The sequence below is a fragment of the Brassica napus genome, chromosome A8 (assembly GCF_020379485.1).
Source record: "Brassica napus cultivar Da-Ae chromosome A8, Da-Ae, whole genome shotgun sequence".
NCBI classification, from domain to species: domain Eukaryota; kingdom Viridiplantae; phylum Streptophyta; class Magnoliopsida; order Brassicales; family Brassicaceae; genus Brassica; species Brassica napus.
In genome coordinates this window covers 1,609,009-1,622,997 of record NC_063441.1, presented here as the reverse complement: position 1 = coordinate 1,622,997, position 13,989 = coordinate 1,609,009, and the positions used below count along the sequence as shown (strand labels likewise).

The 13,989-nt window shown below is 35.3% G+C and overlaps 1 protein-coding gene and 1 long non-coding RNA gene across 3 annotated transcripts; one reads left to right on the top strand and one right to left on the bottom strand.

Moving 5' to 3' along the window:
* Positions 1–1,780: 1,780 nt before the first annotated feature.
* Positions 1,781–6,049, bottom strand: LOC106360472 (homeobox-leucine zipper protein ATHB-15-like). Of its 2 annotated transcripts, none has more exons than XM_048738467.1 (15): positions 5,402–6,049; positions 5,164–5,323; positions 4,980–5,080; positions 4,818–4,908; positions 4,594–4,689; positions 4,155–4,499; positions 4,002–4,076; positions 3,818–3,930; positions 3,551–3,740; positions 3,295–3,471; positions 3,143–3,223; positions 2,946–3,080; positions 2,435–2,872; positions 2,218–2,367; positions 1,781–2,137 (listed from the first exon to the last, which is right to left on the bottom strand). In XM_048738467.1, the coding sequence occupies exons 1-15, from the start codon at positions 5,611–5,613 to the stop codon at positions 1,991–1,993; spliced, it is 2,511 nt and encodes an 836-aa protein (XP_048594424.1). In that variant the 5' UTR covers positions 5,614–6,049; the 3' UTR covers positions 1,781–1,990. The 2 variants fall into 2 exon arrangements, with proteins under 2 accessions (XP_048594424.1, XP_048594425.1); XM_048738468.1 differs by having other exon boundaries at positions 2,435–2,869; positions 5,402–6,045.
* An 812-nt stretch (positions 6,050–6,861) lies between these two features.
* Positions 6,862–13,663, top strand: LOC111199667. The gene is made up of 6 exons (XR_002653454.2): positions 6,862–11,499; positions 11,566–11,782; positions 11,855–12,543; positions 12,651–13,031; positions 13,114–13,233; positions 13,361–13,663. It is a non-coding gene; the product is annotated as an uncharacterized LOC111199667 (long non-coding RNA).
* The last annotated feature ends 326 nt before the right edge of the window (positions 13,664–13,989 follow it).

The following is a 13,989-nucleotide window of genomic DNA, read 5'->3' as shown; positions in this document are numbered from 1 at the left end:
ATCATCATCATCATCATCACACATCTATCTTATTAAAACTGAAGTACAAAATGAGATTGTTTGGAAACATGTATATGAGTTTAAAAAATAAGAGTGTTTGGTAACATGGATTGTAGTCTTTTAAAAAAATATTACTTTTGTTTGGAAATGAAAATAGTAGTATTAAGCAAAAAAGCAATGGGCTTATGTTATTAAGAAAAATTGAAAGTCCATCATATTCTAAGAAACTATCTATTTGGGTCAGTTTTAAAATGAGTCAAATCATTTAAACTTTTTTTTTTAAACTAACCATAAAACAAAATTTAAACTTTATATACATATTTCAAATCAAAATAATAATTTAAAATTGATTTATATCATAAATTAATTGAAAAATATACATATATTCAAAAATGAATTTTTACTAAACTATTTTTCAATAACCATTACTTTTGTTTGAAAATAAGGATAGTATTATTAAGCAAAAAAGTAATGGGCTTATGTTATTAAGAAAAATTGAAAGTCCATCATATTATAAGAAACTATCTATTTGAGCCAGTTTTAAAATGAGTCAATCTAATTGCCTAAAACTTTTTTTTCTAAACTAACCATAAAACAAAATTTAAACTTTATATACATATTTCAAATCAAAATAATAATTCAAAATTGATTTATATCATAAATTGATTGAAAAATATACATATATTCAAAAATGAATTTTTACTAAACTATTTTTCAATAACCATTATAAAAAATGTTGTCAACATATATATAAGAAAAATACAATACAAAGCCCAATTTGAAATACCAACTCAAATTATGGTTTTTATATTTCGTATTAAGTTTTAAAAATATAATATATGTAATTATTTATATAATGGTACATATAAAATACGATTAATTATATGATGACAATATACGATACATAATAATGACTAGGGATGGGCTTTCGGTTACCCATACGAGTTTGGTTCTGATCGATTTGCGTTTCGGATTTCCGGGGTCAAAGATTTCAATCCTATTAGGATGTTTCTAGATTTTGGTTTGAGTGTGATTCAGACCTTTGCGGGTTTGGTTCGAGTTTGGATCCATTTAAATTATTTTTAAAGTTTTAAATCATTATATATTTTAAATTTATCAAAATCTATAAATAAAATAATATATTTCCTATAAATTTAAATAACATATGTCAGAATACCTAAGCTTAACATATCAATTGGCTTGATTTAAAATTTTTGGATACAAAATCAATAATTATTTTAAGTATTTATGGTGATTTGAGTATACCTTAACTATTTCAGATATTTACTTTTGACTATCTATATATATTTTCAAGTATTTAAACCAATTTAAAAGTATCATTCTTGATGTTTTATATACGTTAAATCTAAAAATAATTAATATATATAAATATATAAATATATTTTTAGATAAATTCGGGTATCCGAATACTTCGGTTCAGATTAGATTTGGATCTCTAAATAACAAAACTTTGAATAATTTGAATATTTAATCAATTTATGTTCGGGTTTGGTACTATATTTTCGGATCGGTATCGGTTCTGTTCCTCGGATTTATTTTGCCAAACCCTAATAATTACATGAAAAACAAATATCAACATATTTTTCAAAATATACATCCGCGCAGGCGCGCAAATTAAATATTAACATATTTTTCAAAATATTTTGCTATTAATTTTGGTTCGGGTTTGGTATTACACTTTCAGATCAAGATCGGTTTCGTTCTTCAGATTTTGTTTTTTTTCAAGCACTAATATTAACATAAAAAACAAGTAGCAAAATATTTTTGAAAAATACACCCGCGCGGGTGCGCGGGTCAAAATCTAGTAATTAATTAAAAGCAAAGTATGTCTTCAGTTTTCAAACAAAATACTGTTAATGTGTTTCCCAACAAACATCAAAAACAGCAACAAAACCTGTCTTGCAACAACCACGAGGCAAAAGGTTCCTCTGGAAATTAAAAACAGATTATTCAAAAGTACACATAAATCTCAAACAAAAGACCAGTTGATGAAGACAAGGCAGATACAATGAGCATTCTCTTCTTCGTTGAGTACTTTCCAAGCAACAGCTCTCTCATATGAAACTGGTCTCCCCATGCTTGAGATACATATCCCACCTTGAAGACTCCCAAAACCCTAAACCAAAACATCCCAGTAAGACAAATAAAAAGCTGTATCAATCTACGACACAAATCATATCAGAACGTTGTGAAAACCTGTTGCATAATCTGTGGGAACTCAGAGCACAGAGTCTTTCTTCCACTGTCATCAAATATCTTCTCTAGAGTGATATCTTGAAGAGAAACCAATGTAGTCTCAAGCATGTCAAGTCCTGCCTGGTTTGCAAATGTGAAGACAGGCATGGCCTAAACAAAAAGGTTATAAAAGGATCAGTGAATAAAACATTCATGTGCTTGATATTTGAGTTAGTACCTTCATGGAGCAGCAGATGATAGCATCCGTATGATGCCAAAGGTTCTTGAGAATAGATTCATTGCCTTCCGTGTTCGATTTAAGTAGCTCAACGCCCATGTAGCACCTGTAACTCTGGCAGATCCAACGAGCAAGTGTCTGGGCTTCAGGAGTACCCAAAGGAGTGCGTAGACCGACTTGTGAGCTGATGTGAGAAGGAGAAAGCGCCAATGCAACTCTCTGAACTGATGCTATGATACCTCGAACATAGTTCCTAGCCATGGATGCTACATGTTCTTGCATATGGCTCTCGATACCAAACTCAAATGCTATTGTCATCACAGATCTTGCACATGTGAAGTTTCCTGATTGATCAGTTGAGGCTTTTGTTGTTCCAGCTGGACCAATTTCAAGTGCTGAAGCAAGATCCAAGGTTCGGTTTGGACTAGATGCTTCCTGCTTTTTAAGGTTCAAGAAAAGCTTTTAAGAGTCTGAACCAAACAAGAAAATGGAAAACATTATGTGCTCTAACCTTTGTGGAATCAAGAGGGATGATACGGAAACCAGAAGGAAGCAGAGGTGCATCATCCGCAAAAGAAGCATCAATTGGCGCAAATATAAGTTCAGCACACGTTCCAAGAGCGTTTTCATCCATGCCGCTACAAAGCTAATCACAAGAAGAATATGTTATTAGTGATCCACATTAATAACACAATCTAAAGTACTTACTTGTAGAAGGAAGATATCTCTTGGAACGATTGCATCTTCAGGGGAATGACCAAGACCTTCCAACTTGATGACTTCCATAAACTAACAAGGAAACACACCAACCATTATAAAAAGAAAACAATCAAAAGGTGCAAAAGAAACTTGAAACTGACCTCTTCATGCTCAATAGTATGAGCAAGTGGAAGTATAACCTGGCCTCCGAATCCTCCAACTCTGGCACTACAAGGCCCCACTTTAACAGCTGCTGCCAGATATGCATCAATGTTGTTGTCAGCCCATTCTGATCTGTGCTCCCTCAGAAACCTAAGTAGGATCACCGGAGGAACATTCTAAAATTGCAAGAAAAAAAAAAGAAGAGTAAGAAAAAGTTTTGAAACAAAACATCTATAGATCAATAACTGCACTGACTTGTAAAAGCATGGAGGCTTTTGCGCATAAAACTACATTGCTAACAGGAGCAAATCCATTGGAAAATGTAAGGTTCAAACCCATCAGCTTGTCTGCAGAAGAGTTCACAGTGATTGTGACATCATCCATACTATCTCCTATCACCGACCATCCTTCATCGGTGAAACCATTAACAGCCTCATTGAATCCTCTGTAAGAAAAAAAACAAATGTATTAAATAAAAAATATAGTATCCTAGAAAAGGCAAATAGTTATGAATATCAAAACCTGCTTAGCCTTTGACTTAAAGCTCGCAAGGCAGCAGGACGCCGTCCCCAGCCATTGACACTACTGTTAGTCTGAGAACTCTCTTGAGCTATTTGTTTGAGTTGGCGCAGCGCCTTTGGAAAAAAATACATCATTGAGTACAATAGTTCAAAACATTAGAAAGCAATGTTTTGAGTTCACTTACTGCCATTGTTGTCTTCTGTGCAAGTACTTTTGGTGACTCGTAGAGAGGGCGCAAGACCTCAGGCACACTACAAGCCTATTCAACAGTCAAGTTTAACATTAGCCCCAATGTATTGAAACATCATAGATATTGGAGCAGAGAGAAGATTGTTACCTCCAAATCCATATGATCCACAATGTGTATAATTGAGCCACCACCATCACAAGGACGTATCAAGTATCCACTGGGAAGCATCTCTGCTCTAACAAAATGTTGAACCGGTGGCATACTAGGACCGCTCTTAAGAGACCTCTCGCACACCACAAGGCTGCCATCTTCTAAAACAGATGTATAACGCAACAGCCAGAAGTCGCGCGGTGGAGCCAACGTAGTTGGCGCATAGAGCTGCATATAAAGCAGCTCAATGGTTCCACCATTGGCTGTTGGCAACACGTTCATAACATCAACAGCTCGGCATTCGCGGAACCACGAAGGCCGATCCTTGACGATCTCTGCGACCTGTAAATAAAGAGAAAGCAGATCAACCTTGCTGCAAATGTAAAGGTAGAGTAGTAGAAGAATGCATAGGGAATGGTTCTATCTCTACACGTACCCTTGTAGGCTCGAGACCAACTAGGCCACAGGCGCGTGCTGCCACACCAGCGCAACCGTGAGAAATAGCAATGATTCCAATGGAATCCGGACCAGGCTGTTACATATATGTACAAAACAAACCGTTACAGAGAAGTTTATTTTTTATTTTTCTGAAATAACAATGATTGTTACAATATGCAATAATCAGAAAGAAAACTAGAGGAAGTGGATCAAGGGGCATACCTTCATTCCAGGCATCTGAACCCACTCAACAGCGGTTCCAGTTGCCTTTGAAATAAACTCTGCTAAAGTTTCTTCTGCAATGGACAAAAGTCTACAAAACAAAATTTAATTCAGAAATATAATGTAACTAAGAGAGTAACATGTTCCCACTAAAGCACTAACCCTGCAGGACTAGCATCTCTTGGAGGATTCTGTGATGCTAATTGGTGCTGACCACTCGTCACCACCGATTCACAGCTTGTGTCTTTAGCTGGAAGGGTTGGCTGTAACCAAAAGATTAAAAAAAAAAATCAAAATGAAACTCTTTTATTATAAGGAAAGCATTAAAGATAAGGTGGATTCTCACATTGGGAGTGTGTTGACGGAAGTAGCTGTTTTCATGAACCAGCTGTGACACTTGCTTCTGCAACCTATCATTCTCCTCCATCAACAGCTTGTTCATCGCCGTCAGCTTCCTATTCACAGCTTGAAGCCGTGAAGCCTCTTTCCTTTGTTTCTCTCTGCATCTGAATTTATATAAAAAAAAGATTTTAATCAAAGAATCCCTAAAACTGCATTATAAGGAGTGTTAGCATCTTCATTACCTTCGGTTCTGAAACCATACTTTGATCTGTTTAGGCTCAATGTTGGAGAGAATAGGACACTCTCTGATCAACTGCTGACGGCGAATAGAACTCGGTTTAGGACAGTCATGGTAAAGCCTCTCAAGTGCTTCAACTTGCTCAGGTGTGTACCTCACATACTTCCCATTGTCCATGCATCCCATCTTACCACCATCCTTGTAAGACATCGCCATCAAACACAAGCTTGAAGAAGAAGTTCCACTACCAAATCTAAAAACCTAAAGATACTCACTTAATGCTCATCCATCTCATGTGATCTCTAAAGGGTACAAGACAAGACTACTAGTTTTAAAGACCAAACACCGAAGAAGAATAAAAAGAAGATCTTTCCACTTTTGCAAACACCGAAGAAAGATTCGACCATTCACTGGGACACAAAGAGACACCTCTGAAAACAAGAAAGCAGAGGAATCATTCACCGAGTTGACTCAGCCGTTAGAAACTCGAAAATCAGTTTTCAAACCCATATTCTCCATCTCCGAGGTGCTCTCATCGGAAAAAAAAAAATTAATCAAAGGAGGAAAGAAAGGGAGAGACGTAGAAAGTATGTAGAGAAGGAATCATGGAGCTACCACCGACTACTGTTTGCTCTGTTTTATTTTTTTCCTCTGCTTATTCATGACAACTTTGAATTTTTTTTTAGCTTTTTCGATATTTAATTGTTTTTTTTTATTTTTATGTAAATAATGATTTGATAGCGGTGTGTTGCGTTTTGTGAAATAACTTTTTCGTTGGCATCCTTTTTTTTTTTTTTTCCGATTGTTAGAGCATCTTCAATGTATTATTCTATTTTAAGCATGGACAGTCGGGTCGTCGGATCGGATTTTGATCGGGTCCTTTCGGGTCCTTTCGGTTCTGGATCTTTCGGATCTAAGAGTTTAGGACCCGATAGGATAATTTCAAATTCTTGGTTTCAGGTTAGTTCGGATTGTATCGGGTCCGGGTCGGATCGGGTCTTAAATAGTTTGATCCATTCGGGTAACTAGAATTTATCGGTTCAGATTCGGATCGGGTTCGGTTTGGGTTCAATTTAAAAAAGACTTAAAACTACAAAAATATCTCAAAATATTTATATATCCAAAAATATTGTTTAGCAAAAAAAAAAATATATCCAAAAATATTCGAAATTTTATTCAAAATTTGTGTTTTTATTATATTAAAATGTGTATATATATTAAACTATGCGAGATACAACAACAATTTGTTGTCTTCTATTGGTTGACCCCATGTTCTCTAGATGAATAACCCGTCTTCCAATCCTCTTGATGCATTTTATTTAATTTACATTATTAATTCGGATATCTGTCGGGTTTTGGATTTGGGTCGGGTCAGGTCCAAGACCCGCGGATCCTCTGCAACAAGACTCGATAGGGTAATTTGATCGGGTTGGTTCCTACCCGAACCGGGGTTTTCGGGTTGGTCTCGGGTTGGGTCTTCGGGTCCGGGTAAAATGCCCATGCCTACTTTATTTTCTACTCCAAAATAGAGTAACTCTAAAATGGAATTGAGTTTTGTTCCAATGTATTACTTCATTTCCTACTCCAAAATAGAATATTTTAAATATATATTATGTTTTATGTTTATTAAAAAATTAATAATATCATCTTTAATTTATACTATTTGCAAAATAGTCTATTTTCATATGTATGATCTTTTATGTTTTATGTTATATATCTTTTGTATGGTGCTTATCTTTTATTTCCTACTCCAAAATAGAATATTTTAAATATATATTATGTTTTATGTTTATTAAAAAATTAGTAATATCATCTTTCATTTATACTATTTGCAAAATAGTCCATTTTCATACGTATGATCTTTTATGTTTTATATTTTATATCTTTTGTATGGTGCTTATCTTTTATTTTTTATATGTATGGTCTTTTATGTATTATATTATTAATATTTTGTTCCATAAAATAGTTCATTAGATGGATATTTATATAATTAAGAAATATTAACATTAATTTTTATAATATATATAGTAAAATAATATTTATATATTTATTTATAATAATATTTTATTAAAAACGAAAATATTTAGATATAGAGGACCATTTTATAAATAAAAAAGTTCAACTCCATTTTGGAGTAATGAGTTGGTTCTCATTACTCCATATTTGGAGTAATCATATCTATTACTCCATTTTGGAATGGGTTTTGGAGTGGGATTGGAGATGATTTTACTGCAAAATAGAATTTAGAGTAGGGTTGGAGATTCTCTTACTCCATTTTGGAGTGGGTTTTGGAGTGGGGTTGGAGATGATTTTACTGCAAAATAGAGTTTGGAGTAGGGTTGGAGATGCCCTTACCCCATTTTGGAATGGGTTTTGGAGTGAGGTTGGAGATGATTTTACTGCAAAATAGAGTTTGGAGTGGGTTTTGGAGTAGGGTTGGAGATACCCTTAGACTTTAATGTTTTGGTTTTCGATTCGTTTCAGGTATATTGGTTTTTGATTTTTTCTATTCTAGATATTTACTAACCGTTCGGTTATTTACAATATTCGGTTTGGCTTGTTTTGGTTATTTAGGTTTCCAGATAAAACATATGCGATTATTTATGAAATTCGGTTATTTTGATATGGTACGGTTTGATTCTTCGGTTCCGTATAGTTTGATTTTTCGGTTTCGGACGTGTTCATATCTAAGGTACATCTCATAGCCCAACACAACCAAATGGTTTACAAGAACTGGCTAAAACACATACAGTAAACTATAGTCTATAGACAAATGTATTTGTTGTCAAATTCATTACACGACCAATCACTAGTTGTTACGAGGAAAGTAGGAGAGTGGCGTAAGTGTAATAAAAGTACTGAACGGAGGTTAATAACAAAGCCGCGATGGGGGAATGGTCAGAACTTATAGAAGCTCGTATAATAATACCAAAGGGCGTGGGAGAGAGGTCTGCGTAGGGAAACAGAGACAACATCATGACCTTTCTTTGCATGCCTCTCCGTCTTAAAGCTGAAGCTACTTACATTTCTCTCTTTTATTTCCATTTCGAATTTTCATTTTGTTTGTCAATTCCATTTCAAATACTCCCTCCCTTTTCTTAATTATGAAAGTTACCCAAATTTATTAAATTTATCCAGATATTTTAAGCTAGTCTTCCAGATTTATAATCTTTCTATCACTTTTCGCTGATTTTTTAAATTAAATATTTTACATTTAGTTAATAACACCAAATTTTAGATACAGAATATATTTATCAGCAATATTTTGATTTTTTTGAATAACTATTAATTCACAACTAGATTTTGATCCGCGCTTAAGAAGCGCGGATTTGAAGTTTTTAATTTTTAATAAATTTTAAATCTAGTATAATTTTTTTTTTTCACATTATAACTATTGACTTTTAAGGTTTTTATTATCCATTATTTTTTATAGTGTGAGATTTATTTGAAATAGATTTAAAGATGATATGTATGTTTTTAGTAGTAAAGATATTCATTATTAAAAATATATATTTTAATTATTGAACTGTATTAACCAATGTTTTGAAAATCTGATCGGACCTTACGATCGAACCAGTCGGATCCTGGCTCGCTCTTCTAACTGGTTCTGAATTATGCTAAAAACTGAATTTGAGTTAAATCAGATCTAGTTCAATATTAAAACCCAGTTTTCGCAAATCCAAGTTAAAAATAAAAAAAATTGCAAATTTTAATAAGATTTCATCAAAATTTAATATTTTTTTCTACTACATATATAAATAAATTAGTTTTAAAATGGGACATTAATATTTAAAAATATGTACATTAATATTAATCCGTTTGTTATGACTATTTCCTTAAGTTATTTTCTGTATTAAGAAAATAATAATAAAATCTTTAGGTAAAATATCGTTGTTAGTTACAATACTTCTTTTTATACATTAAGGAAATTATGAGTTGATGTATGGAATATTACTTTGGCTTAAAAATAGGCTGAATTATATGGTGTTAGTTTAACTAATAGGTCCAAACAACCTTGCATAAGTAGATTTTTTAAGAATGCTTCCCTTTTAATAGTATAGATTATTGGAAATTAGTTTTTTTTTAATAAAAATTATACATTTATGTATTGTGTACAAAAGGTTATTTGGAAAATAGAGAGACTATTGTTTCTGCGAAAGGTTATACATTTATGTATTGTGTACAAAAGGTTAGTAGGCATACCATTTCATCGTTGAATCATGATGCAATTGTCTACTTTGTTTTTTCCAAGTTTCCCATTTTGCTGCGTGGTATGGACTGATACAAACGTGGAATTGATTGTATTTCAGACAAAACCTTTGGACCTTTAACTTCAATCTTCAAATCAAGCCTAAATTTAGCCCAGCACATTTAAATAATCAATATCACGCAGGGGTAGTTGCAAACATGAGGGGTATTGCGTGTAGCACACTCGGTTTCATTGTAGATGGAAGTACATAAGCTGCTCAGTAAGAGCTTATGTTATTTTCTTGGTTTTTAGAAGATTCCAATGAGCTATGAAGATTGTAGCTATGGCAGAAACTGTGGCAGTACTGCCCATATATGTAATTGAAGTTACTTGTTAAACTAATGCAAATTGCATAAACATTTTTCAAAACTGCTCTTCCACGCACAAGGCAACAATGCTGTCGTCATCCTATAATACTTAAAACAATGAACAAAGTAACAAGTAAAAAGTTAACAACCTATTGCACTGTTTAATGAATCATGCATCACAAAGCTGCTTCCTTTAGCTCATTAACGGGGACATCATCTACATCCTCCTCAACCATCTCATCTCTAAACAAAATCTTGAAAATATGGTAAACCTTGAGGAAGCACTTGCAAATCCTCCGTGTTTATACTCATCAAATCAAAAGCAATGCAAGTATATTATTATGCATCTTCTCACTCGTAATTATAGAATAGCAACAAAAAAAAAATAACAACGACTAGCAAACCCATGAGATAGGCCCATAAGTTTTTTTTTGTCATTGATTCAACCTAACGGAAAAAGTGCCACGAATACAAACTGCAAACAAAATGAAAAAGACAAACACCAGTAGGTGCTTTTTAAAAGTAAACAAAACAGAAACTTCTGCAGATGAAGCTAACCAAGGAAGCTTGATTAGGGAAGACCTCCCGGGAGACTGTCTTGACCCAAGCTTCATGTAGGATGCTGGTTGATAGTTGAAATCACCTCAGCAAGGATGAGGTCAGATAACCAAGATGGACCCCGTACGCCTATTGTCACGAGTAACACTTTTGGCAATCTCTTCAGCCGCTACATTGCTTCTATCAGGTAACAAGGACTAATCCCTAACTGGGATAGCAAAAACGTATCTGGAAACACCAGCCACATATATGGCCGGACAAACGCCACCACCGACGAACCATTTATCAAAACCTCCGTGAGAACGAGAGCTATGGATATGAAACCACCAACTTGAGACTGGACCGGTGAAGAGAACTAAAACACCTTCCTTTCTCTAGCCTCAACCAAGAACACCAAAAAGTTGTATTTGAGACCGTCAAACAACACAGCCGGACAAAAAATATGAGAAGATGACGAAATTGGAATGGAGAAAATAAACCACATGAGAGAAAATATAAAAAGGAGGAAGAGCCTCCCGGCGGTGAGGAAGCCAAACCACCGGGGAAGCTATGGATCTAAGAATGAAGGTCTTGGCGGCTGGGGACACTTCGAGAGAAAAAAGATAGGCCCATAAGTTTAGTGTAGATATTCTCAAAGCTGTCTTTGCCCCCAAGTTTTCTGTATTTATAAAAGTTTTAAAGGAAACCCTAAACCGATCGAGTTCTTGCGTCTGTAGATCTCTCTCTCGCTCTACCCAGTCTTCTGAATTGATATGACAGAATATGAGTCGAAGCCGACGACGGGGGTGTGGTGGGACATCAACACGTGTCTGGTTCCCGGAGGTTACGACCCTCGTCGTGTGCGTCCGAGTATAGAAGCGGCGTTGTTCAAATTGATGGGTCCTCATCCAGTGGTCATCTATTGCGTAGGCAACCTAGAATATATCTCTCGTACTCTCTTGGAAGAGATCTCTTCCTCTGGAATCCGTTTTAAACACACCCCCTTCGGTTGGTTAATCTCTCTTTCTTTCTACCATTAAATAATGCATATATAGGCTCATCCGTATTTTCCAGGTGGGGTTGAATTCATCCGCCTTTTGAGAACTTGGTGTCAAGAGCCTGGACATCCGTCTACAGTATTTCTCATATCCGGTGATGAATCGTGGTATACTCACAGATTAGCCTGGTCGGGATTCAGTTGGCTTCGTGCATATCCGGCCAGGTCCTGAGCCACTATCAACTAAAGTTGACTGTCCTTCCGAAAAGTGGCTCTGGAAAGACTTACTTGAAGGTAACTTTTTTTGATCGAAATAACCATATAAGCTATTTCTGAACTAGTCAGTTTTTTTTAATGGGTCCACAGAGACTTGTGAAGAGCCTCCTCTGAAGATAAGGAGCAGGATACTTGAGTATGAAAAGCCCTTTTATTGCCGAGTGTGCATGTTTTATTTCTCGAGCTTTGATGTTTTCATCAGCCATTTCAAGAGTAGACAACACAATAAGGTGGTATGCCAACTCCTACTCTCAGCTTTGTATCATTTACATTTGTTACTTGTCTAACCAGTAGTATGATAATAATCTCAGTTTGGTAAGCAGTTGCTTCTCAGTGTGATTCCTTTTGACATTAACAATTATACTGACAATACTTGCACACTTTGCCAGTATCCATATTACAACGATGCTAATAGGAAGCTCCACTTCAACTTAACTTAGTTGCTTACAAACCAACTAGCTACTTTTATTCTTCTTGTTGTGTAACTTCTAGTTACACAACCAAGTCTTCTTCATTGACTTCTTGTTCTTCTTTCTTTCTTGCTCTTCACGCTTCTTCTACTTCTTTCTTTGTTTATTGCACTTAGCTTCTTCTTATTCTTCCATTATAGCTTCTTCGAAGCTACTCTTCTTTGTTCTTCTTCTCTTGGATATTTAATCATGGTTCAATCTAAACATTTTGACATTAACAATTATCCTGACAATACTTGCACACTTTGTTAGTATCCATATTACAACGATGCTAATAGGAAGCTCCACTTGGAAAGTGATGAACACAAAGTAAGCACCCTTGCCTCCCTCCTAGTCAAAACTTGTATCATTACATTTTTAACATCTTGTTATCAAAATTTGACCCCCATGTGTTATCATATGTGTTGGCTGAGAAGGAGGCCGCAGCAAGTGTCTCTCATGAGAAGGCTTCCGTTGTCGTTTCCACTCAACACAAGTCAAGAAAAGGATGGCTCCAACAGGAAGATAACTTCAGGAGGTTGGTAGTTTGGATTTGACCGTGTCAATTTCTTATCCGAAATGTTTGATTTCCGTTCTAGGTTATGAGCCGAAGCCGACGACGGGGGTGTGGTGGGACATCAACACGTGTCCGATTCCCAAAGATTATGACCCTAGTCGTGTGCGTCCGAGTATAAAAGCATGATACGGAGCATGATACTTGAGTATGAAATGCCCTTTTTTGCTCAGTATGCACGTCTCATTTCTCGAGCTTTGATGTTTTCATCAGCCATCTTAAGAGTAGACAACACAAAAAGGAGGTATGCCTCCTCCTACTCTCAGCTTTGTATCATTTACATTTGCTAACCAATAGTATGATAATAATCTCGGTTTGGTTAGCAGTTGCTTCTCAGTGTGGTTCCTTTCTACTACATTAACAATTATCCTGACAATACACTTTGCGAGTATCCATATTACAACGATGCTAATAGGAAGCTCCACTTGGAAAGTGATGAACACAAAGTAAGCACCCTTGCCTCCCTCCTAGTCACAACTTGTATCATTACATTTTTTTCATTGTAAGATAACATCTTGGTATCAAAATTTGACCCCCCCATCTTATCTTTTTTTTTATGTGTTGGCTGAGCAGGCCGCCGCCGCCGCTGGTGTCTCTCATGAGACAGAGGCTTCCCTTGTCGATCCACTCAGCACAGGTCAAGAAAAGGAAGACGCCACCAGGAACAGAACTTCAGAAGAGCCTCTCTCGAAAGAGACTAATTAAGAAGAATAATTAGTAAGGAACTAGACGAAGAAGAAGAGTGCATGGTCCTATGTCGTGTTGCTCTTAATCCTAAAATAGTACTCTCTGCGTTTTTATTTTAATTGTCAGTTAAACTTATGATGCTTTTTTCTACATATGGAGATCGGATATAGTACCCTGTTAGTTTTGTTCCATTACTCTTTTTTCCATCGGTCTTCAAATGTTCCACTGGTGATAAAGTGGTAAACTAAAAGTTGAAGTGAAGTTACTTGTAAAACTATTGCAATTGAAGTCAAAACTATAGTGCGCAAATTTCAAAAACATTTATTTTCAAGTTTCATGTACATCTTGCTTTTCTTCCAAGCAGAAGACGACAATACTATCATAATCCTCTAAAACCTAAAACATTGAACAAACAAACTAAGAAGTAAAAGTTCATAACCTATTGCAGTGTTTAATGAATCATCCATCAAAAAAGCTTCTTCTTCCTTCAACTCATCCACGTGGCATCATCTACA

Coding starts and splice junctions, on each gene's coding strand:
- LOC106360472 (XM_048738467.1), bottom strand. CDS start 5,613: ATGGCGATGTCTTACAAGGATGGTGGTAAGATGGGATGCATGGACAAT. Junction 5,081..5,163: donor TCCGTCAACACACTCCCAAT/GTGAGAATCCAC, acceptor TTTTGGTTACAG/CCAACCCTTCCAGCTAAAGA. Junction 4,500..4,593: donor TTGGTCTCGAGCCTACAAGG/GTACGTGTAGAG, acceptor CTTTATTTACAG/GTCGCAGAGATCGTCAAGGA.